This window comes from Rhincodon typus, chromosome 3 (assembly GCF_021869965.1).
Source record: "Rhincodon typus isolate 14 chromosome 3, sRhiTyp1.1, whole genome shotgun sequence".
Classification (NCBI taxonomy): Eukaryota; Metazoa; Chordata; class Chondrichthyes; order Orectolobiformes; family Rhincodontidae; genus Rhincodon; species Rhincodon typus.
The window spans coordinates 106,844,177-106,870,956 of record NC_063334.1 but is presented as its reverse complement, the minus strand read 5'-3'; the positions used below and the strand labels follow the sequence as shown (position 1 = coordinate 106,870,956).

Below are 26,780 nucleotides of genomic sequence, written 5' to 3'. Positions count from 1 at the left end.
GAACTAAGTGAAATCTGAAAGTCAAACTGTTGGCAATACTGTAGCTGGGTCCATTTACAGGCTCTAAAGGTTTATATTTAGGTATAAGTGGACGGGATGTTGAAGATAATTCCGGGGTTCATACTAGAGAACTACAGTATCCTTCCAACCAATGCTGACTAACAAAATGCAACATGAAATAAATGCACGAGCAACCAAACACAGTTGAACATGAGAACAGAAGGTGATTGTGCCGTGTTTGTCTGTTTAAATGCATGTGTGTGCAAGATTTAGACATTTTCAAATTGTTAAATCTCCAGGTGCAAGGTTGTCTCCCTGGCTATTTGGAAAGAGGACAGTTGCCTAAAGGTTAAGGACAGAGATAGAGAACGGGGATAAGTAAAATCTGAAATGTCTTTAGGATGAAGAAGTGATTTTGCCACCCCTCCTTCAGCAGCAAAATTCCTTTCTCAGTACAACCTGTTAAAGTCATTAACTTATTGCAGCTGCTGATCTCATTTAGTTAGATATTAATAACAAAATTATATAATGCCCTCTTGTTCAGGGAGAGGTGAATGCACATATTTATAGGCTTTGAAAAGCCATGTCAATCAATAGAATAACTACCAATAAAAGCTCTGCACTGTCCATGTATGAAATCGAGACGAGGCGCTAGGCTTTGACAGGAAAGAAAACTATCTTGTCTTTCAGATGCTTAGACACAGTTTGACATTACTGATGTGGTAGTCTATTAACATATGATCAATACTGATCTTATTGTTTATGAGTGATATGAAGACTTGTTTTCTATTTGATCTAAAGAGCAAGAGTTGTTGGAGTTGTTGAAAGTGGATTGTAAATGCTGTGACTTGTGTATATATTTTATCCATTCTGATTGAAAATAGAGTTTGTAATTTTAAATTTATTGAAAATTTTGATGAAGCACTTTTGCTGCTTCATTAAGAGCTATCTTTAAGTGAAGGCACCAGCTGCGAAAAGGAATTTTGAAGAATATAAAAGAAGATGCAAGATTATGATGAAGCGACTGCTTTTCTGGGAGAATGGGGTCATCATCAAATAACTATTTTCTTTTTGCTCAGCATCGGTATAATACCAAATGGCTATGTGGGTCTGTCTATGGTGTTTCTGGCCGATACCCCTCAGCACCACTGCCGTCTGTCTAACTCTTCAAACATGACCTTTGAGGAAACCTCCTTCACAAATCTGAGCTTATTGCTGCCCATGGTTGATGAGCAAGTGTATAGTAAATGCACTAGATTCAAAACCCAGCTGCAAGATGGTCTCAACGATACAACACCTGAGACGGAAGGTTGTGTGGATGGCTGGGTGTATAGCAAGGACAGATACATCTCAACCATTGTCAGTGAGGTAAGACATATTCATTTGTCTTTGTACACAATTGTACGTAGGTATGGCTCTTACCTTTGAATATCATTAGATCCATTTTTGTCCTTTTACATTTATTGATGATAACAAAGTTGAAAAAGTTGCTTTTGAGACATTTATTCTTTTATACTGTTTATTTGTAGGTTTCAGTTATTATCTTTTATGGCGTGTCAGAAGAATACTGTTACATGGTATTTTACAGCAAGAAAAAAGACTATTTGGTCCAAATGCTGGTGTTTATATTCTATGTGAGCATCCTTCACACACACTACTTCATTTCACCTTATCAGCAGAGACTAGTATTCCTTTCTCTCTCATGCCATTTATCTGACTTATTAAATGAAATGAATAAAATTATCTTCTGAAATCTCTTACAGAGTTTATTCAGTAGGTACGTTGATCTGTTGGAATGTGTAGGTATACAAGGGATCTGGGGTGTCCTTCTATAATAGTCAATGTAAACAGACAGGCAAGCAATCAGGGAGGCAATGGTCTACTAATCTTCATTGCAAGAGGATTTGAGTTTAGAAGCAAGGATGTCTTACCATGGTTGTGCAGGGCCTTGATGAGATCACAACTGGAGTATTGTGTGCCTTTTTGATCTCTCTACCTAAGAAAGGTTATACTTGCCAAAAAGAGAGTGCAGAGGAGATTCTTCAGACTGATACCAAGGATGGCAGGACTGACTCATGAGGAGAGATTGGTTCGACTTAGCCTGTATTCACTAGAATTTAGAAGGGTGAGGGAAATCTGATTGAAACATCTAAATTCTAACAGGTCTGGACAGATGAGATGCAGTGAGATTATTTCTCCTGGTTGGGGAGTCTAGAACCAGGGGACACAATCTCAGGGTATGGGTAGACCATAGATACAGTAGATGAGGAAAGATTTCTTCAATTAAAGGGAAGTGATCTTGTGGAATTCTCTATCACAGAAGTCTGTGGAGGCCAAGGCACCGAATATATTCAAGAAAAAATAAATATAAATTATTAGGTTTTACAAGCATTGAGATGTATGGAGAAAAACAGGAATATGGTATTGAGATGGAGGCTTAGCTATGATCATATTGAATGGTGGAACAGGCTTCAAGGGCTGAATGGTCTACTCCTGCTGGTGGATTCTATGTATCTATCCCTTTCATTCTGCTTAGTTCGAATGTGTAGTCATCCTGCCAGTAGAAAACCTCTAAGCTAAAGGTGAAGCTGGAAACTGGGCTTGAAGTTAATGCTGGGTCTGAGGAGATCAGGAATCTTCAGATCACTGTCCACGTTGATATAATCATGGGCTAGAAGCCAAAACAGAATCGGAGATGGGTGGGTGGGCACCATTGGGGTTAGAAGTGGTTGACGATACTTGGGCTGTTGGGCACTTCATACCAGGCATGATGCAGCACAGCTCTTGGTAATATTATCATGGAACCTAGGGTCCACTCAAGCAACAACATTTTCAACTTGGGCAATTATCAAATTGGGCTTGGGGCTCCATCATATAGACCATAAGACCATGAGGCCCCTTGAGTCTGCTCCACCATTCAATAAGATCATGCTTGATTAAACATTCCTCACATCCAATTTCCTGCATTTTTCCTGTAACATTTGATTTCCTGACTGATCAGGAATCTATCTATCTCAGCCTTAAATACACACAAAGACTCTCCCCACAGATCTCTGTGACAAGGAGTTCCAAAGACTCACAACCCTCTGAGAGAGGAAGTTCCTTCTTATTTCAGTCTTAAATTGGTGCCCCTTTGTTCTGAGACTGCCCTCTGGTTCTAGACTCTCTCATAAGTGGAAACGTCCTCTCAGTATTTACCCTGTCAAACCCTTAAGAATCCTAGATATTTTAATGACATCACTTCTCATTCCTCTGAACTTCAGCAAGTAGATTCCCAACCTGGCATTGGTAGAAAATTGGACAGGAAGAAGACAGTAGACATAAATGGGTTATTTCAGGTTGGCAAGATACAATAGATGGTATGCCATGGGAATTGGTACTGGGATTACCACTGTATACACACTATACAAACAAACTAAAGGTATGGTGATCAAATTTGCCAATGACACAAAGATAAGTAGAAAGCTAAGTTTTGAGGAAGACCTTGGGTGGCAATAAAAGGATATAAATGGGTTAAGTGGGTGGATAAAGATCTAGTAAATGGATTATAATATAGAAAAATGTTGAATTGTTTCAGTGGAAAAAATAAACAAGAAACATATTATCTAAGTGGTGAGAGATTGCAGACCTCTAAGGCACAGAGGAATCTGGTACCCTTGTGCATGAATTGCTAAAGGTTAGTGAAATAACTCCACACAGGCTGGTATCCCATCACCAAGACACCCTTTATATACACGTGGGAAGTCCTTGACATTGACCCAGCTTCCTCAGAGCCAGCTCTCATAGTGTCATCTGACATTCCTCTTTATATCTGTCAGCCAGGGCTCCCTGATTGGATCAGATTAACAGCCCAAATCAGGGAACTCATATTCTATGGGTTCACCTGGCTGACCTCGTTCGAATCGTTACATTCCTCCCACTCTCTGAGTCTGAGGTCATAGGCCAGTCCTTTTCCTTGTAGTGCCTCCTGGGACATTTTAGCACTGGGTCAGGTTCCTCTGACTCTACATCGGATATGGATGGTGTGTAACACATGGGAGCTTGCCTCTTCTACCTGGAGTGACTTGGGAGAAATTCTCTCTCTACTTCCGGCAGCAAAGGCGTCCATGTGATGAGATCCACATGTCCATCTCAGGTTCAGAGGTCTCTTCAATGCTTGACAGAGAGGGTGAACCCACAGGTTCCAACTGCCTTTCTGACTGCTCCAAGGAGCTGTCACATCGTTTATGAGGTTGCAGCTTTCATGTGGTCCACATGCTTATTTAGAACTGTCGCTCCTACTCAAACTTTATACGTCACTGGTCATGACCTTGCATCAACCATGCCTCTTACCCATGCAGGGTCATTTCTGTGGTTCTTACATAAAACTTTGTCTCCTGAAGTAAACTGTCTGTCGTGCTTAGTGGAGTCTGGCATCTGAGATTGGCGTTCCTGATGCAGTTTCACCCTCCCCACCCCAGGTCTGGGAAGATCAGATTTAACCTGGTGAGGAGTCTTCTCCCATTAGCAGCTCTGCTGGAGCTATCCCTGTAGTTGCATGTGAGGTGGTCCTATAATCAAATAGGAACCGGGACAGTTTGGTATCCAGTGAAGCTGTAAGCTGTTTCTTCAAGCCTGCCTTCAAAGTTTGGGCTGCTCTTTCTGCCAGACCATTGGATGATGGATGGTGTGGAGCTGTTGTTATATGTCAAATCCCATTCGACTTCAGAAATACCCAGATTTCCTGTTAGTAAACAATGACCTATTATCCGTGACCAATGCTTCCGGGAGTCTGTGTATTTGAAAAGATGCACGCAGTTTACCTATCATCATTTCCATGTTTGACGAATGAATTCTATGCATGTCCAGCCCCTTTGAGTGAGTGTCCACAATGACTAAGACGGTAGAGTCCATGAAGGGGCCTGCACAGTCCACGTTTAATTGAGTCCAGGGTTTACCCAGCTGTTGTCACAGAAGTAGGGGAGCTGCTGGCGGTAATTTTTGTCCTTGTTGGCACTCTGGGCATTGGTTCACCAACGTGGCTATGTCTGCATCCAATCCTGGCCACCAGACACATAACTTCTCACCAACATCTTCACCCTGGAAACACCTGGATGACCCTGGTAGAGTTCAGCAAGTCATAGAATCATAGAATCCCTACAGTGTGGGAACAGGCCATTCGGCCCAACAAGTCCACACTGCCCCTCCGAAGAGCATCCCACCCAGACCCATTCCTCTATCACTGCATTTCCCATGTCTAACCCACCTAACCTAAACATCCCTGGACACTACGGGCAATTTAGCATAGCCAACCCACCTAACCTGCACATCTTTAGACTGTGGGAGGAAACCAGAGCACCCGGAGGAAACCCATGCAGACACGGGGAGAATGCGCAAACTCCACACAGACAGTTGCCCAAGGGGAAGTCAAACCCAGGTCCCTGGCACTGTGAGGCAGCAGTGCTAACCACTGAGCCACCGTGCCAACCAAGTATTGGGTAGTGTCTTTTGCTCGGGACAATCCGGGTCCGAAAAGTTTGCAGTTCTGGTTGTGATGGCCCTTTGGTTTCCCCCATCACCACCAGCTGTTTCAATTTGCCAGGAACTGGACCTTTCTGTGTCCAAAGTCTGATATTATCAGCTGTGACTAGAAGTGTGTCCAGAAAATTTAAAACCATTATAGGATTTTCCATTGGTGATACCACCGATGGTTTATCTGCCAGCAGGAGGAGATTCAATGCATCCGCATTTGCTACTTGGCCTCTATGCTCGGGATTGGGTATTCATCCAGCTGAGAAAAGTGGTTTGTTTAAAATCTTCACAAAGGTGAACTTACCCATTGGGCTTCAAAATTGGTATGACTGGTGCTGCCCATTCCGCAAACTGGACTGGTTTAATGATTCCTTCCCTTTCCAGCCTTCTGATTTCTGGCTCTACTTTTGACCTGGACAGGCCTTGCAGAATCATGGAATGGTTTCCTGGTCAATATGCAAGGTGGCCTTGGCTTCTTTGATAGTCCCTAGACCTTTCTGAAAAATGTCCAGGTATTTAATTAGGATTTCCCTCAGGCAGCTATTTTCTAATCAAAAATTGTTGAGCCATTCTACGTGAATCTCTCTCAACCAATTTTGCTCCATCAAGCTTGGGTCCTACCCTTTTACTACAATCACTGGTAACTGAATCAGCTGCTTCTCATAAGAGAACAGAACCACAGCTCTACCCTTATTCTATAAAGGATCCCCAGTATAGGTTCTCTGTCTAGCAGAGATCTTATGCAAACTTAAGGGTTGGAATCCAGAACAAATTTTGTTAAAGACTGGTTTGCAATCACTACAACATCTGCACTGATATTGGCCTTCATTAAAACTAGATGACCATTTGACATTTATTTTGAATGGTTCAGATTTGGATGTTGCAAGAAAATTTAACTGTTCAAAACCAGATGTAGGTGGACTTTCCAGGGAGTGCACTCTCCTGGATACTGGCCTATGAATTCTCTTTCTCAATTTAGGTCTAATAGGATTCCTTTGCTGCCTCAAGTCCAGATATTGGGAGTAACTACAATGGCTTACCAGTCCAGATCGTGAAGAATTTTTTAACCAAGGCTTGACTGTGGCTTGGCTTTGTTTTGGGGTTTTGCTGTGGGCTATCCTAGAGTCCCTCTCTTCAGGAAATGTCCTGAGTGAGGCTATGCAACTGTCTTCACTCAAGTGGTGTTCCACAAGCTCAGTCAGACTGGTGAGGACATGCACTTCCTTCGGAATAGCCTGCAACTCATATGCTCCACGTGCTGCATTTTCCAACGATAAAGCCTGTTGTAGTGCCTGTTTGAAGTCCAGTTGGATTCAGCTAGTAGACATTTTACATGATTACATCATTAATCCCACATACCAACCAGTCTGTCAGCATCTCATTCAGGGTTAAACCAAAGTCACGTGCCTCTGCCAGTTGTATTAACCCGGTCAAAAATCCCAGTACTGATTCCCCTGGTTCTTGAATTGCTGAATAAAAATTATAATGTTTCAGAATTAGACAAAGCTTGGGGTCATAACATTCCTTAGCTAAATCCGTCAACTTTTGAAGGTTATAGTATCTAGTGCCTAAGGGAAATTTAGGTTCTTAATAACCGAAAAAGTTATGGGTACACAAGCTGTCCTGAGAATTACTTATTACTTTTCATCAACCCTAGTGTCATTTGCCCGGAAAAAAACAATGCATTCTTGCCATAAACTGGGCAGAGTCAAACAAGTCAACCTTCCCAAATAATGGCATGATGTCATAAATGCTTACTCCAACTCAAAGATGACTGTAGTAAGTGAGTTTCTTCAGGAAAATGTTTTACTCTTGTCATCACTGAAGAGGCTGGTATCCCATTATTAAGTCACCCTTTATTCACACATGGAAAGTCCTTGACACTGGCCCAGCTCCCTCAGAGCCAGCTCTCAGAGTGACAGAATATGTGACACTCCTCTTTTTATCTGTCAGCCAGGGATCCCTGACTGGACCAGATTAACAACCCCATTCAGTGAAGTCATATTCTATAAGGTCCATTTAGTTGACCTCATTACAATCACTAGAGTTAGTATACAGGCACAGCAAGTAATGAGGAAAAAGGTGGTACCATGATATCATCCATTATGAGGGAATTTGAATCCAAAAGTAGGTATATTATGCTTCTGTTATATAGGACACTGGAGAAATGCACAATATTGGCCACCTTATTTAAGGAAGGATATAACTACATAGGAAGCAGTTCAGGGAAGGTTTACGATACTCATGCCAGTAATAAGCGTGTTGCCTTATGGGAAAAGCTGGACAATTAGGCTTGTGTCTGTTGGAGATTAGAAGTGTTAGAGGATGCCTGATTGCAACGTGTAAGGTCCCATGGGATCTTGTCAAGGTTGATGTGGCGAGAATGTTTCCCCTTATGGGAGAGTCAAAAACTAAATGACACTATTTAAAATCAGGGACTTCCCACTTAAAATAGAAATGAGGTGAAAGATTTTCACTCGGATGGTTTTGAGTCTTTGGAACTCTGTTCCTGATAAAGGTGACAGAAGCAGAGTCCTTGAAGATATTTTAAGGTAGATGTGGATAGATTCTTGTTAAGCAAGTGCTTGAAAGGTTATCTGGGGAATATGTATTTGAGGTTACAATCAGGTCGGCCACAATCTTATTAAATGGAGGAGCTGGCTTGAGGAGCCAATTCATGTTCCCTGTTCATACGTCCGTAAATATTTCTGTGTCCTATAGAATAGAAACAGGCAATTATTGAAAGAACTGGTAAATATTTCAAGTTAATCTTAGAGTTCCACAGATTGTCCTCATGGCTGAGTGACGGTGTATGTCAATAAGATCTGTGTGATGACTTGAGACCCACAGACGTGCACAATATTCAGCTGTTGAGAAGACCAGAGCTGGGCTGAACTGTGAAGAATGTGGGTGTCTTGGTCTTCTCTGTACCTTTTGGAGGTGGTGATGGTAAGTTCAGGAATGGTGAAAGGTCACCCCCAGATAGGTACATTTCAGGTCAGGCCACACACTTTTTCTAAGTAGAAGGCAGCTTTTATGGTACTGCAGGCCTTGAGATTTTCAAAATGGAATACAAAGATGATGAATTCACCTTGGTTTAGTTGTAGTGTACACTTGTCAAAATATTCCGCCATTTTGACAGGTCAGAATTTAGCCCGGCTCCTGATTTGCATTCAGCAGAGTATCTTTACCTGATGTGGCAATGCTTATGTTACATTCTATGGCAAAAATAAAGCGGTTCAGAGAAAGTTTACTAAACTGATATCTGGAATGAGTGGGTTACCTTACGAAGAAAGGTTAGACAGGTTAGGCCTGTATCCTCTGAAGTTTAGAAGAGTCAGAGGTCACATAGTTGAAACATATAAGATCCTGAGGGGACTTCACTGGTTGGATGTTGAAAGCATGTTTCCTGTTGTGGAAGAATCTACAACCAGGGGTCATAATTTAAAAATAAGGGGTCACCCATTTAAAACAGGTTTGATGATTTTTTTTTCTTTCAGAGGATTGTTAGTCTTTGGAATTCCCTTCCTTAAAAGGCAGTGGATGCAGAATCTTGAAATATTGTTAAGGCAGTGATAGATAGATTCTTGACCAGCAATAGGTTGAAAGATTATTGGGATATGCAGGAGTGTAAGAGTTGAGGTTAAAGTATATCAGCCACAATGTTATTGAATAGTGTAGCAGGCTTGAACAGCTGAGTGGCTTACTCTTGTTCCTTGTTCATATGTTGAGTCTTGTGACATAAGAAACTAGAATGTGGACAATGTGGTCTTGTGAGATCCAACAGATGTTTATCAAGATATTAGATATTACATTCATGGGCATATGCATGCCTGGCTAATAAGCTGGGCTGGTTGGTTAAAAAGAGTAGCGTGCTTCCATCAGCATGACTTGCTTCAAGTTGCGATAGAGCCTGTAACCTTTCTACTGTCAGGGAACATGCTGCAATACAGTAAGGATATCATAGCATGACTTTTAAAGGTACATGTCTTTTAAAGTACATACTAACTATGAGACATAACATAATATCCCTCTTTTAAAACTTATTTCGGAAAGACATACAGGGTTATAGATAGGCACATGTTATCAATCTGATAGTTGTACGAACTGTCTACAAGATTGACAATTCAAACTTCAATCTACCACTTGGAGGTTTGAGAACACATTGTGATCTGGTACTTGTATACCCTTCCAGAGAGGTACATTTTATACTTTGTTGCACTTGTTTGACAACTGGGTTGTCTTGGTTCTGGTTATTGTCACTCAACATCACAACACAGTCATCATAATTAGTGTGTTCTTATGCATGGTTAGTGTGCTCTATATCAGACTGAACTGATCAGTAATGATTTTGTATGGATCTAGGCTGGTTGCATATTCTAGAAATGTTTTCTGATGTCCAGGTATTTGTGTTTGGATTTCTAACTTGCACCCTCATCCAGTGCTCATTGTGGCAGTTCTCCACCTGCTCTTCTCTAAGTTGAGCTGGCAACATAAAAGCATAGAATCCCTACAGTGTGGGGACAGGCCCTTTGGCTCAACAAGTCCACAGTGACCCTTAGAGCATCCCACCCAGACCCACCTCCCTACTACCCACCTAATCTACACATCCCTGAACACTATGGGCAATTTAGCATGGCCAATCCACTGAGCCTGCACATCTTTGGACTGTGGGAGGAAACCAGAGCACCTGGAGGAAACCCACACAGACAACATGCAAACTTCACACAGACAGTCACCCGAGGGTGGAATCAAACCCAGGTCTCTGGTGCTGTGAGGCAGCAGTGCTAGCCACTGAGCCACTGTGCCACCCACCAGGTTTGGTAATTCAGTCTCCCCTGGTGTTGCACAAAAATGCACCAATACAAAGTGAAAATCTTGCTTGACATGATGATCATAGCCTTGACAATATATGCCATACATTCTGTTGTGCTTGCACGTGGTTAATGGCCAGACAATGCAATATGGGCCACATATTTCAAATGCATTTAAACGGTTTGCCAGTAAACTGTGAGTCCGTTTTCAGACACTATCTGTTCAGTACTTCAAATAAGCTGAAAACAGTGATCATCGTGTCAGCAATGATGGCACATGCTGTGTTGTTAGCCTATGGGACAATGAGAAGTTTGGAGAAGTGATCGTACCAAGAATGTAATTTTCCCTGTGCATTGTGAATTAGTCTTTTGCTACTTTTATCCAAGGAACATGGTGTTAATGTAGAGGCTCCCACTGCTGCTGAGGATCATACATTTGGCATGCTCATATGTGTTGATGAGTTATTGAATACTCTGCCCAGTACATAAGTTCACATGCTTACAGTCTTATGCATGGGTAAGTCTTGTGCAGATGTTACCTATGCATCCCTGATGGAACATGGACATTATATGTTGGTGTTAGGACTATATGTTGGTGTTTGCGTTAGGACTAATTTACCTTTCAAAGTGACTTGTTGTGACCTACCAATCTCATCCTGAATGGCCAAAATGTTCTCAAGTACTTCTTTAGTACTATCTGGACATCACTGGAGAATACTTTTTCAATTCTTGTAGATGTTCATCTTTGGCATTTGTCAATTATGACTGTCCATAGCTGCTCAAAATGTAACAGATCAACTTTTGAGGCTGTTTTCAATTCAACTACTTCAATTTTGAGCGGTCTGTTCCAACTCAATGGTAACAGTTTGAAACTCATGTATTGTGACTACATTGAAATCGGTGTGTTGTGGCAGCCCTACCACTACTGGACTGTTGGTATCTACCAGCTAGAAGATTTTAGGAAGCCACCAGAGCCTTGCATTTGACAGTTCAGTGTGATTGTGCCAATGCATGGAATTGCTGATCTGTTATGGATCTGGTCTTTTGTAAGTGTATCTCGAAGCACCTATTGCTGAGGTACATGTCTTTTTGGACTCATAGTGACAACATAGTGGCACTAGTTTCTGTACAGAATTTAACTTTTAGGTGTGTCATCTTGCCTTTACAAAACGTTAATGATTTTAAACGAGTCTGATTAACTTATGCATACAGTTATCATAATTCAGTTGGTTTTAGGATAGTTAAAGAAAATGATAAGGATCAGTTGGTTACAAAAGTTAGCTAAACTGGGGAAGGCTAATTTTACTAAGATAAGATATGATTTGCTCCAAGTGGACTGGGATTTGCTACTTACAGATAAAACTGTTTCAGAGCAGTGGGAGATATTCAAGGAGGAAATGGCAAGAGTATAGGGCAAGTATGTTACTATAAACACAAAAATGGGACCAAGTCTGACAAGATCTGAAATTGAAGAGACATAAAGCTTAGGGTTATGAAAACAAGAGAAGGTTATAGCAAATTCTGAGGGTTCAAAATGTCAGAGATCTGAGAGTATAATAAGGGCAGCGGGAGCTTAAAGAGAAATGAAGAAAGGAAAGAGAATGCATGAGAAAGCATTGGTGGGTAGAACAGAGGAAAGCTAAAGGGGTTTTCATTATATAATGATAAAGAGCCTAACCAGGGAAATAGTAGGGCCCATCAGGGATCATAGGGATAATGTGTGTGTGGACCTGGAAGACATGTACATAGTCCTCAATCAATACATTGTATTGGTCTTCACAATGGAAAAAGACAATGCAGATATAGATGTCAGGGTTGAGGACTGTGAAACATTAGAAAAAATTAACATTGAGAGAGAGGAGATACTAGCAAGGTTAGCAGCCTTAAAAGTGATAGATCTGTAGGCCTAGATGGAATGTATTCCAGGCAGTTGAGTGAGGCAAGAGAGGAGATATCAGGAATATTGGTAATAATTTTCAAATCCTCTCCGGCCGCAGGTGAGGTGCCAGTGGACTGCTGACATTGCTCCGTTATTAATGAAAGGGAGGAGTGGATAGACCAGGAAATTGCAAGCCAGTCAGTCTGGTCTTGGTGGTGGGGAAGATAATTAGAAAGCATTCTGATACAATGTCTGCACTTGGAGAAACAGAGATTAATCAAGGGACAGTCAGCATTGATTTGTTAAGAGAAAGTTGTATTTGATTTTTTCAATACTTTTGACGAGATAACCAGAATTGTTGACAAGGATCTTGGCTTGACTCGATTTCTCCTCCCCTGAGCAGTCCCTCCTCGCTTATATCCGCAATTCTTCCAACACTTTATGTTGGTTCCAAAATTTCCAGTCTGTGTGCTCCAGCTGCTTCCTTTTCACAGTGTAATCCCTTTACGTGTCCATCTCCCATCAGGATGGTCTCAGGACTCTCTGCTTCTTCCTGGAACAAAGGCCTGAACCATCTCCATCCACCACCAGCCTCCTCTGCATGGCCGAGCTCGTCCTCACTTTGAACAACTTCTCCTTTAAATCCTCTCACTTGCACAGGTTTGGCCATGGGAACCCACATAGGCTCCAGTTATGCCTGTCTTTTTGTGGGATACGTGGAACATTCCTTGTTCCAGTTCTACTTTGGACACCACCCCCACAGCTCTTTCTCCGGTGCTTCAGTGATATTATTGGTGCCGCTTCCCTCTCTCATTCAGAATTGGAAAAATTAACCAATTTCACTTTCAATTTCCACTCAGCTCTCACCTTCACCTGGTCCATCTCTGACTCCTCCATTCCCTTTCAAGACATTTCTGTTTCCATTTCTGGGCATTGGCTGGCCACCAATATCCACTACTAACCCACCGACTCCCCCAGTTACCTCGACTACATATCCTCAAACCCTGCTTTCTGACTCTATCCCATTCTTCCAGTTTCTCCGTCTATGTTACGTAGGTTCTGACAAAGGAAGACTTCTGCAGGGGCCTCCAAAATGCCTACTTTTTCTCAACCAAGAATTCCCCACCACTGTGGAACCCTTAGCTGTGTCTGATGCATCCCCCACACTTTGGTCCTCACTCCGTCTCTTCCCTTCTACAACAGTAATAGGGTGTCCCAGCCTTCACTTACCACACCACTATCACGCACATATCACGCACGAGGATGATTAGCTGCCGTTTCCATCACCTCCAGCAGGATTCCATGACTAGACACATGTTTCCTTTCCCTCCCTTGTCAGCTTTCTGCCCACCAGGATACTCTGGTCCACTTCTCGTTCACTCCCAAATTGCCCCGCACAACACCACGGCACCTTCCCCTGCAACCGCAAAAGGTGTAACACCTGTCTGTTTACCTCCTCCCTCCTCATTATCCAAGGTCCCAAACATACCTTCCAGGTGAAACAGTGGTTTACCAACACTTCACTCAATCTAGTCTGCTGCATTTGCTGCTCACAATGTGGTCTCCTCTACATTGGAGAGATGAAATGCAGACTGGGTGACCGCTTTGCAGAACATTGATGTTCTGTACATAAAAATGACCCTGAGCTTCCAGCTGCCTGCCACTTCAAAACACTGCCATGTTTCCTTGCCAACAACTCTGTCTCAGGCTTGCTGCAATTCTCCAGTGAAGCTCAACACAAGCTGGAAGAACAGCTTCTCGTCTTTTGCTTGGGGATCCTACAGCCTCTTGGACTCAATATTGAATTCAATAACTTTAGATTCTGATTCTCTCTTTCCATGTTTTTTAACCACCCCAACATCCAGTCCAATTTTAGCACAGCCTACCCATTCTCTGCTACTCTGAACTCTCGTCTGTTCTGGCATACTATCAAATGATCCCCTGTCTGCTTATTCCATTCAAATCTCTCAGTCTCTGGGCTCTGTCTCCATCTATCCGCTCACCTCTCATCCCCCCCATCTCCGCCCCATCTTCAGCATAAATACCACTTTTTCCTAGGTGTAGAAGTCATCAGAATTTTAATTCTGTTTCCTTTCCACAGAGATTGCCAGACCTACTGAGTTTTTCCAGCATTTCTGTATTTGTGTTGACGAGGGTAATGTATTTGATGTGATCTACATGGACTATAGCAGGTTTTTGATAAGATGCCTCATATCAAACTGGTCAAGAAAGCACAGGCCCAAGGCAAGGGTGGCATGTTGAATCCAAAATTGCTTGAGAGGTGGGAAGCTGAAGGTAATAGTAGAGGAACGATTCTGTAGCTGGAAGCGTTTTTCCAGTCGGGCTCCACGGGTCTCAGTACTGGGACCCTTGCTGTTTGTGGAGTAAATTACTAATAATGCCATAAAACCATAAGACATAGGAACAGAACTAGGCCATTTGGCTTCTAGAACCTGCTTCACGGTTCAATGGGGACATGGCTGATCCAACATTCCTCACACCCACTTTCCTACATTTCCCCTGTAACCCTTGATTCTACTACTGATCAAGAATCTATCTATCTCAGCCTTAAATATACACAAGGACTCTGCTCCACACAACTCTGTGGATAAGAGTTCCAAAAACTCACAACCCTCTGAAAGAAGAACTTCCTTCTCATCTCTGTCTTAAATTGATGTCCCTTTATTCTCAGACTATACCCTCTGATCCTAGACTCTCCCATGAGGGCAAGTATCCTCTCAGCATTTACCTCAACAAACCCCTTAAGAATCCCATATATCACAATGAGATCACCTCTCATTCTTCTAAACTCCAGTGAGTACAGTCTCAGCCTCATAAACTTTGCTCAGAAGACAATCCCCCCAAAGCAGGGATCATCATAATGAACCTTCTCTGAAATGCCTCCAATGAAATAATAGCTTTTTTCAAACAAGGAGACCAAAATTGCTCACAGTATGCCAGATGTGGTCTCACCAGCACCTTGTACAGTTGCAGGAAGACTTCCCAACTCTTACACTCCAACCCCCTTGAAATAAGTGCCAACATTCCATTAGCCTTCCTGATTACCTGCTGCACCTGTCTGCTAGCTTTCTGTATTTCATGTACAAGTACCACCACATCCCTTTGTGTTGCAGCTTTTTACAGTTTTTCCATTTCTCTCCATTTCTCCAGTTTTCTTCATTTTTAACTAATATCGTGATATGAACTTAAATGTCAGAGGTATCATCAAAACGTTTGAGGATGACATGAAATTTGGTAGCATGGTAAATAGTGAGGAGTTTTGCTGTAAACTGTGGGACCCTGGAAAGACAAAGGCCTAGTGGTATTATCGCTGGACTGTTAATCTAGAGACCCAAATAATGTTCTGGGGATCCAGGTTTGAATCACACCATGGCAGATGGTGCAATTTGAATTCAGTAAAATATCTGGAATTAAGAATCTAATGATGACCAGGAATCAATTGTCGATATCAGGAAAATCCCATCTGGTTCACTAATGTTCTTTTGGGAAGGAAAGTGCCATCTTTACCTGGTCTGGCCTACATGTGACTCCAGACCCACAGCAATGTGGTTGACTCTAAACTGCCCATGGGTTGGGCAATATATGCTGCCTAGCCAATGATGTCCTCATCCTGTTAATGAATTAAAAAAAAACTGTACTAAAGATCAGAGGGACTTCTGTATGCATATCCACAGACACCTGAAGGTAGCAGGGTATTTAGATAGACTGGTTTAGAAGGCATGTGATATGCTCGCTTTTATTAGCAAAGACGTAGACCACAAGAGTAGGGAGGTTATGCTGAAACTGTGTAAAATGCTGGTTAGGCCACCACTACAGTACTGTGTACAGTTGTGGTCACCATATCATAGAAAGGATGTGACTGCACAAGAGAAAGTGCAGAAAGGACTCAGCAGGATACTGCTCGGGCTAGAGGTTTAAGCTATGAGAAACAATTGGACGGACTGTTGTTTTCTGTAGCGCAACGAAAATTGAGAGAGGACTTGATAGCAATGTGCAAGATTATGAAGGTAATAGATGGGGTGGATAAGAACGCGCTTTTTCTGCTAGCAGAAGAGTCATTGAGCAGGGAGCATAAATTTAAGTTAAGGAGTAGATGGAGACATGAAGAGAAATTTTTGCACTTTGAGAGTGGTGGAAGTGTGGAACTCGCTGTCTGAAAGGATGGTTGAATCCAAAACACATATAACTTATAAGCAGTATTGAGATCGTTACTTGCATTGCCATAAGAGTGAGGGCTTCGGGCCAAAAGATGGAGTTTAGGATTAGTGAGGGGAGGCAAGGGCTTCATGGTATTATTGCTGGACTATTAATCCAGAGACCCAGACAATGTTCTGGGGACCCGGGTTCGAATCCTGCCGCGGCAGATGGTGGAATTTGAATTCAATAAATATCTGGAATTAAGAATCTAATGATGACCATGAATCCATTGTTGATTGTTGGAAAAACCCATCTGGTTTGCTAATATCCTTTAGGGAAGGAAACTGCCATCTTTACCTGGTCTGGTCTACATGTGACTCCAGACCCACAGCAATGTGGTTGACTCTGAACTGCCCTCTGGGCAACTAGGGATGGGCAATAAATGCTGCCTAGCCAGCAACACCCTCATCCTGTGAATGAATAAAGAATAGTCAGATTATTATTGACCAACACAAACTCAATGGGTTGAATGGCCTCCTTTTGTGCTGTAAATGTATCTGACAATGCAGAACTTTGAAAAGACTTTGACATATTGATGGAGTGGCTAGATAGGCGACAGATGAAGTTCAAAGTGGAGAAGTGTGAGGGAATGTGTTTTTGTTCAAAGATTATGGAGAGACTATAAAATAAGAGTATTATTATAAAGGATGTGCAGGAGTGGAGAGACTCGGGTGCACATGTACATAAGTTGTTAAAGGGGCAGGTTAGTTAGAAAGGTCTGTTAGTAAAGCATATAATACTCTAGACTTCATATATTACTAGGCAGGAAGAAAGGAAAAAATGGAAGGTGCTTCAGAATCTCAGCAAATGTGGCAGCATCCATGAAGAGAAAAATACAGTTAATGTTTTAGACCTAGTGACTCTTGGAGTGGCATGGTGGCTCAATGGTTAGCACTACTGCCTTATAGCACCAGGGACGCAGGTTCAATTCCACCTTTGGTGTGTGGAGTTCGCACATTCTCCCCATGTCTGTGTGGACTTTCTCTGGTTTCCATAGTCCAAAGATGTGCAGGTTAGGTCACCTGGCCACACTAAGTTGCCCAGAGTGCAGGCTAGGTATAGTAACCACAGGACATGCAGGGTTATGGGGATTGGGTGGGATGCTCTTTGGAGGGTTGGTTATGGACTTGCTGGGTTGAGTGGCCTGTTGCATGTTGTAGGGATTTCTATGCCTCTGCAGAGGGGCTTGACAAAGGGTCACTGGACTTGCAATATTAAATGTTTTTCTTTGCAGACCTCATGGAGACATAAAGGTGCACAGAATGGAAACAGACCCTTCGGTCTGTTTCCTTGCTGACCAGATAGCTTAAATAAATCCAGTCCCACTTGCCAGCATTTGGTCCGTATCCCTCTAAACCCTTCCTATTCCAATACCCATCCAGATGCCTTTCAAATGTTGTAATTGTACCAGTCTCAACCACTGCTTCTGGCAGTTTATTCCATACACGCACCACCCTCTGCGTGAAAAAGTTGCCCCTTGGCTCCCTTTTAATTCTTTCCCCTCTCATCTTAAAGCTATGCCCTCTAGTTTTGGACTCCCCCACCCCAGGGAAAAGGTCTTGGCTATTCACCCTATCCATGCCCCTCATGATTTTATAAACTTCTTTAAGGTCACCCCTCAGCCTCCAACGTTCCAGGGAAAATAGCCCCAGCCTGTTCAGCCTCTCCCTACAGCTCAAACACTCCAACCCTGGCAACTTCCTTGTAAATCTTTTCGGCAGCCTTTCATAACATCTTTCCTATAGCAGGGAGACCAGAATTGAAGACAGTATTCAAAAAGTGGCCTAACCAATGTCCTGTACAGCTGCAATATGACCTCCCAACTCATATACTCAATGCCAATAAAGGCAAACGTACCAAACGCCTTGTTCACTATCCTGTTTACCTGTAGTACTTTCAAGGAACTATAAGCCTGCACTCCAATGTCTCTTTGTTCAGCAACACTCCCCAGGACCTTGCCATTACGTGTATAACCTGCTGAGTTTCTCCAGCACTTTCTATTTTGTTTCAGAATTTCATCATCCTCAGTTCTTTGATTTCATTTTAGAGGCTAAGACTTTTATAAGATACTGGTTAGACCTACTGCAACTCCTCTCCACCTATCTTCTCCTCTATCCATCTTCTATCCGCCTCCCCCTCTCTCCCTATTTATTTCAGAACTCCTGTCCCCTCCCCCATTTCTGATGAAGGGTCTAGGCCCGAAACATCAGCCTTCCTGCTCCTACGATGCTGCTTGGTCTGCTGTGTTCATCCAGCTCTACACCTTGTTATCTCTAGTGTTTATAGTGTTGGGTGCACATTACAGGAAGGATGTGAATACATTGGAGAAAATGCAGAAGAGGTTCATGAGGATGTTTTCACAGATTTAACACTTCAATACTGAAGAAAGATTAGAGAATGGGGACTGCTTTCTTTGGAGACGAGAAGCTAAGAGGAGATTTGATTGAAGTTTTCAAAATCGCAAGGAGTCTGGACAGAGTGGATAGGGAGAAACTATTCCCACTCATAAATAAATAAAAAAAAGAAGGGTTTGCAAAAAAAGCAAAGGTGAGTTGAGAAAAGTCTTCACACAGTTAGTAGTTAGGGTGTGCTTAGAGGTATGATAGAGGTGGGTTCAAATGAGACATTCCAGAGGGCATTCAGATGATTATTTAGAAAGAAGAAAATTCAAGAGACGAATGCTAGATCAAAATGCTCAGTGAATCACCACAGACACAATGGGCCAGATGGCTTCCTTTTATGCCATATCAATCCTGTGATAATGCAGCCGAGAAAACCTTAATACATGAGTAGATACTACAAGGAGTCAGAGGAAGTCTGGAAGATTGCTGAATGAAGATTGTTGTTTACACAAACTGATGATTTAGACAATGTAGAATGAATATTGCATGCTATATGGTGGTTTTTTCAAAGTAGATGAAATTACTATTCAGTTGCCTTCTATCTTGACTTCAATCATCTATGACACACTGCATGGAGGGAAAGAGAAAAGGGTGGTGAATGGGAGGCATTAGTTGGCACAAGTTGGCATTAAAAAGGCAAAAGGGGTATAAAGAGTCAGGATTGTGGCAACAGGACCATAGATTGGCAAAGATGGTATAAGGAGTGATGGGGTGTGGAAAGAGGGACAAAAAATGGTACGGGGATAGTGAGGGGCTATAGAGAGTTGCATATCATCACACAGAGGGAATGAAATGGAATGTGAATGGGAGTATTAGAAGTATGTGGGGATGAGGAGGGATAAGGTGTAAGAGTTCAGAGAAGGAAGGAAGGTTTTTTTAGTTTAATTTGGTGCTGAGAATCCAACATTCTCTCCTCTCGTTCAGGGTCGCCTGGTATGTCTCCCAAAGAACTTCATCCTGGAACAAGAAGACAACCTTCTGGGGCACTTCTCCCCACGTAGGGTTTGTAGAGCCAGGCAATGTCAGGTCACTGCACTCCTGACCTGGGAGCAAAGCACAGGGTCCATGACTTCCTTCCCTCACAGCTGACACCATCTTTATCACTTATGGCTGGAGTTCCTGACCCAGGTCCAGTGTAGTGGAGCTGCCAAACTTTAGAATCATAGAATCCATACAGTGATGAAGCAGGTCATTCAGCCTGTTGAGTCCACACTGACCATCTGAAGAGCATCCCACCCAAACCCAGTCCCTACACTATCCCTGCATTTCCCACCCTAGACACTATGGGCAATTTGGGACAGCCAATCCACCTAACCTGCACATCTTTGTACTGTGGGAGGAAACCGGAGCACCCAGTAGAAACTCGCGCTGACGTGGGGAGAATGTGCAAACTCCACACAGATAGTCATCTGAGGCTGGAATCGAACCCAAAATCCTGGCACTGTGAGGCAACAGTGCTAAACACTGAGCCACCGGTAAATGCAAAAAGAAAGGACTAGTATCTAGAAAACCAATATAAACAGCTCATTATGCCATACCCAATAGAACAAAACAACACTTATCAATGTTTACATGTCAATCCTGCCAAATGGGATATCGGGCTATACTACGGCAAAGTACTTAATTTCCTGACTTAAATGCATGAGTCAAGAACTCTATTTGTATCACAATTTGAGCTTACAGCCATTTTGAAATTGGCATTAAATGAGTGTGATACCACACTTTCAACATTGTCAGATACTGTCACTGGCATGAAACCTAGCCCTGTATAATATTTAGACTTCCTGCTATTCATCTATGTGGTTTAGTTTATATTTACAAATTTAAAAAGGGCTACTTTAATACAAAGTTTTAAACTCTAAAGAACCATTATCTATACTGAGCCTGGACTGATCAATTGAAAATTTCAAAACTAAGATTGATATGTTTTGTTAAGGCATGATATGAATGAGAAAGGAACCAAGAGTTGCATTGGGGTAGCATTAGGACTAAGGTGAAGTTTAACCTGCATAGATGGAGTTAAGATACAGATCAACAATGACATAACTGAATTTCAGAAATGCGTAAAAAGACCTGGGGGTTCCTTGTACATGAATCACATTAAGCTAACATGCAGGTAGACTGTCAATTAGAAAAGTAAATATATGCTTGCCTTTATTGCAAATTAGAATACAAGCACAAAGAAGTCTGACTGCAACTATATCGGGCTTTGTGAAAATGCACCTCGGGTATGAGATAGTTTCGGACTGCTTGCCTAATGAAGGTAGTTACTTATAATTACCTGAGAGGAAGCACAGCAGTTGATCACTAGACTTTTTCCTGGATGAGAAGATTGTTCAATGAGGGTGAGTTGAATAGAACGTGCTTTATATTCCTTTAGTGTTTGGAAGAATGAGAAGTATTCTCAATGAAATATATAACAATCTTAAAGGGTAGATTCTAGCAGGACACTTCCCTTCTCTAAGGAGGCTTGACCTTTAGTCTCAGATTAAGGGGTCTGCTTTTTAGGACAGAAATTAGGAAAATTTCTTAATTTAAAGGTTTCTGAACCTTAGGGGTTCTCTAGCTGAGAACAGTGGATGCTTTGTTGATGAGTTTACCTCATGACAGAGGTAAATAGGTATTTCAGTACTGAGAGAATCAAATGGTATGTGGATAATGCAGGAAGGTGGACTTGAAATAGAAATTCAGCCATGATCTCAGTGCTTGGCCAAGCTGAAGGGCTGAATGGCCCACTCCTGTCCCTGAGAGGTAGTAAGACCTGCAGATGCTGGAGTCAGAGTTAACACAATGTTATCCCTGCTGTGTTCTTTCAGCTCCACACTGTGTTATCTCCCACTCCTGTCCCTGTAAGAAGGACTCATGGCCTTCTCTTGTTTCAGTGCTTCAGAGAAAACAAAGTCTTGAAACTTTATCCCACAGGCATCACTTGTGTGATCTCAGCCTGTTTATGTTTATAAATAAATGCACGATGTTTCTGTAGCACAGCACAGGCCATGAGCCAGGCTTTCTGTTTTGTGACAAATACACTTTCCACAGTTTAATTAGCTTGGTGTGAGTCTAGTGAAGCATTGGAAAATGTTGCTTAACATGAGTTGAATTGGATAGTTGTTGAACTGTTGGATAGAAATTCTTCAAGATAATTTACTTAATGCAGGGAAACTAAGCAAAAACTGAATTTTGTAGAGCTTGAACCTGGATCGGCATTGGAAGGAAGCCTCGTTGGCTGATTCCTTTCCCTTTGCAGCATTTTTGCAGGTGCAGGATGGGGAGGGATCTCAGAGGGTGTGGGATGGAATGGTTACCCACCAAAAAGTGGCAGGGAGCCGGCCTGATTCATTAAGAGCCACTAAACAACAATCAAAGGAAGCGAACCAGGATTTTCCAGTCATTCTCTAGATTGTGCCTAGCTCCGGTTGATCTTTTGCCTCTATAGCATTTTCCAACCCTATCCCCATATTTTTTGCTATATTTAATATCTATTGATCTCTATCTTGCATATGTTTAATGACTGAGCTTCCATAGTCCTCTTGCATAGAGAATTGCAATAGTAACTACCCTCTGAATGAAGAAGGTCCTCCTCATTTCATTTTATTTAATTGACCTACCTTCTCATTAAATTGAAATTGTGTCTGACTACTTTAGTAGAGTTTTTCAAAGAAGTCTCAACTGGCGTGGATAGAGGGGAACTAGTAGATGTGTTGTATTTGGACTTTCAGAAGGCATTCGACAAGGTTAAGTCGTAAGATAAGAACCCATGGTACTAGAGGTAGTATATTGGTATGGATAGAGAATTACCTAACGGGCAGGAAATAGGGAGTGGGGAATACAGGTTATTCTTCAGTTTGGCAACCTGTAATGAGTGGGGTTCCACAGGGATCAGTGCAGTAACTGTAAATGTTTACAATATATATTAATGACTTGGAGGAAGGAAATGAGTGCATTGTATCCAAACTTGCAGATGACAGATGACACAAAAATAGGTGGAAAAGAATTTATGAGAGGGATGCAAACAGTTTACAGATTAACAGGTTAATAAGTGGACAAAAAGTTGGGAAATGGTGTATAATGTAGAAAAATGTAAAGTTGTTTATGTTGGAAGGGAAAACAAAAGAAGAGAGCATTGTTTACAATTGAAAAACTGCAGAAAGCTGCAATGCAAAGGGACTTGTGCATGAAATGCAGAAAGCACACTGGGTGCAGCAGGTAACCGGGAAAGTTAATGGAATGTTAGCCCTTATTTCAAGGTGGGTGTGGAGTATAAGTGTACGGAAGTCTTACTGCAATTGTATAAGGTGTTGGTGAGACCACATCTGGACTACTGTGAGCAATTCTGATCCTCTCAGTTAAGGAAAGATATTTCATTGGAGGCAGCTCAGAGAAGGTTCATTGGGATGATCCCCTGGTTTGGAGTTTGTGTTATGAGCAAAGATTAAACAGGTTGGGTCTCTACTCACTGGAGATTAGAAGAACGAGAGGTGATCTCATTGAATCATGTAGGATACTTCAGGGGCTTGAAAGGGAAAATTCTGAGAAGTGGGAGAGTCTAGGATCAGAGGGCATTGGCTTAGAATAAAGAGGTGCCAATTCAAAACTGAGATGAGGAATTTCTTCTCTCAGAATGTTGTGAGTCTTTGGTATTTCTTGCTACAGAGAACTGTAGGGGCAGAGTCCTTTTGTATACTTAACACTGAGATATAGATTCTTGATCAGTAGGGGAACCAAGGGCTTTAGGTAAAAGGCAGGAAAGTTTTCATCAGGAATGTTAGATCAACCATGATCCTTTTGCATGGTAGAGAAGACTTGAGGGGCCATACAGCCTACTCCTGTTTCTATTCTAATGTCCTTTTGGTGATTTCTGCTTAACAATGTGGCATTCTGATTCCTCAGTATTTATAATGTTTCACCGACATTTGGTCCATTATGATGAAGTCATGTGCCAATTTGCTCATGCACCTGAAGATCTGTGCCTCCTGGACCTTTCAGTTTCATGTTGGTTGGGTTGACTTTCAGAGTTCACCTGCGTCATGTTGTCTGCCAGTACTGAAACAGTTGCTCCCGTGTTGAGTTTACATTCTGTCATTTTCTATTCATACATCAGATGTAAGCATTACAGGTTTACACCTGACTTTATTGCCCATTCCTAGTTGCCCTGGAAAACTGGTGGAGAGTCATGTAGCTTCAAGTCGATGGCTCTGAATAGGCTGACTCACTCTGACCTCCCTTGTCTTTATTTTTTGTTCTGAATCCTTAATATCTTAAATTTTTTCCTTGTTGCAGGAGTTCCATTTCTCTGGAAGTGTTCCTTTTTCAGGACCTTTTCTTTGTTTTTGTGGTGATGAAAGTACTTACAATATTTTCTAAAGTGTCCCAACTGACCCACAATTTTAGCATTCCTTACCCGCTTTCTGGATATTTATCGTGTTTGTGATTCTGTTTGGAACAACATTTTGTGCCACCTCATACAGTTTCTGGCATTTTGATTGGTTTTCAGGAGGGAACCATATCAGAATCCCCAATGTTACCTCAAAGTACTGACCAATTTTGGCTGTGATTTCTGCTGGCATAATCAATTGGATCCCATGTTCCAATGTTAAATTCTCCTCGGGTTGAAGATAATGCAGTGACTTCACATCTCTCATACAGGCTGCTAAATGGTCTGTAACTCATCCTGCAAAGCCTCATGACGACAACATCCAGCACAGTGATACAAATCCCTTCAAAATGCTTCTATTAATTCTCCCAAATGAGAAGATCACTGATTAAGTCCTGCCCCTTTCTGTCACTAAATTGCTTTTGTGGTTAAAGTTTTCTTTAATTGATGCATTATACTTCGTTCTGCCTTCTTCCATGCTTTGCCTTATCAGTTATTGAACCTACCATATTTAAAGAAGATGTGTGGACTTGATGGTACTTCTCCCTTGTGGTGAGCCTGAACCCATTGTAAAGCACTGAATCTGCTGCTTACAGAGCTCCTACCCTCTGACCTCGGTGTCCATGGGCCTTCCATGTTTTTAAATTGTTGATTGAATGGCAAAGTGTACAACTGAGCTACCAGCCAGCGGCAGACTATCATGCTTGACTGACTTAGGTGAGTACTCAAGTTTTTCCTTCTTAATATGGAAGTGTTCCAGTTGTAGATATTGACCCTCCTTAGCGGTTAAATTGCTAAGCTTTAAAGTCTTCCATGGCTCTCTCTTCCTGCCTTCACAATCTTCTCCTTTCACGGCTTATATTTTCCCTCTAGGTCTTCTGAAGTCTGGTCTGTCATTGGAGTATCTGTACTTTTTTCTCAATTGCACCTTCAAAGTCATCTGAGGTCATGACCTGCCTTTGAAATCTTCCCTTTTCAGCTGTATCCCTTGGACTCTATATGAACTTCACATTCTGGCTGTGCAGCTTTGTTCCCCAGCCAATGCTTTACATTGTGCTTTAAATCAATACTGCTTACTGTCCCATTGTGATTCTGGTCTGGAGTATCTCTGAGCTGTCTGTGCCTACACATACATTGGTCCTGAGGTTGCTTTCTCCTTATTTCTAACTAAGGCTCTTCAACTCCCGATGTACGATAATACTCCTTCACTCAGATCTGTACATAATAGTTTCTTAAATACAGCTCTTTAGTGCAATTTTTAAGAACGCTCTTCTCACATGCCCATTCGAGACTGGTGTCCTTCTCCCTCACTGATGTCGGAATCATGTAATCTGTTACATCTTCATGATTAACATAAAACACATATTACCACACATGTAGTAATTCCAGGAAGTTGTTACAGTAACAAGTATTTCTGTTTGAACACCGATATTACTACTGTCTTCAATATCCTTGATGCAAAGCCACGCTTCTGTTTGTGTAGAGTAAGAGCTTGCTAACAACGTGGTCTTTAATACTGAACAAGCAAGATAAACTTGGGTAAAATGTGAAACATAATAGGGAAGTCATTGTTGGCAACAATATATAGTGGGTTCATGCTATCATTTTCATGATTTGAAAACTGGATAAGGGGATAAAGAAGGCATGTGGCATGCCTGCCTTTATCAGTCAGGGCATTGAGTATAAAATTTGGCAAGTTATGTTACAGCTGTATAAGACTTTAGTTGGGCAGTTGAAGTATTGTGTTTAGTCCTGGTCACCACAGGGAGGCTTTGGAGAGAGTGCAGCAGAGATTTACCGTGATGTTGCCTGGTTTGGAGTGTATTAATTGTAAGGAGAAGTTGGACAAATTTGGATTGCTTTTGCGAGAGTGTCGGAGGCTGAGGGGCCACCTGATAAATTATGTAAAATTATGAAAGGCATACAATACAGTACAATATCCTCTTATTGTCTTGTGTGCCCCATTGTAGGAGTACAGTGAAAAACTTTTACAATGTCTGCCTTCTCATGGCGACATCTTAGGTACAAGTACCTAGGTACAATTGTTGCATACAGCAGAGAGAGAAAAGTAGTTGCTTAATTAATAGTTGAAAGTAAGTGTAAAATAGGAATATATTAAGGGATATATTAAGGGGTTAACATTACAGTGTTCTAAGGTGAGGATTCTCCTCTCACACCGGTCTCTGTCCAGGACTCATGCCTGAGCGCTGCTTTGGGGGCAGCTTCCCATAAGCAACTGCTTCTACTCCACTGCTTCTGCCTCACAGCCCACATACTGCTCCAGGGCTCACAGCCCACATACTGCTCCAGCCTCACAGCCCACATACTGCACCAGGGCTCACACAGCCCACATACTGCTCCAGGGCTCACAGCCCACATACTGCTCCAGGGCTCACAGCCCACATACTGCTCTGGCCTCACAGCCCACATACTGTTCCGGGGCTCACAGCCCACATACTGCACCAGGGTTCACAGCCCACATACTGCTCCGGGGCTCACAGTCCACATACTGCTCCGGGGCTCATAGCCCACATCCTGCACTAGGGCTCACACAGCCCACATACTGCTCCAGGGCTCACAGC

The 26,780-nt window shown here is 42.2% G+C and overlaps 1 protein-coding gene across 1 annotated transcript in view; it reads left to right on the top strand.

Moving 5' to 3' along the window:
- The first annotated feature begins 996 nt into the window (after positions 1–996).
- The window catches only part of LOC109921340 (solute carrier family 22 member 4-like), a 104,242-nt gene continuing 78,458 nt past the window's right edge, over positions 997–26,780 (top strand). Inside the window, exon 1 of the mRNA XM_048593977.1 lies at positions 997–1,368. Within this exon, the coding sequence (XP_048449934.1) occupies positions 1,003–1,368 (366 nt within the window). The 5' untranslated portion in view covers positions 997–1,002. The remainder of the gene's footprint in view (positions 1,369–26,780) is intronic.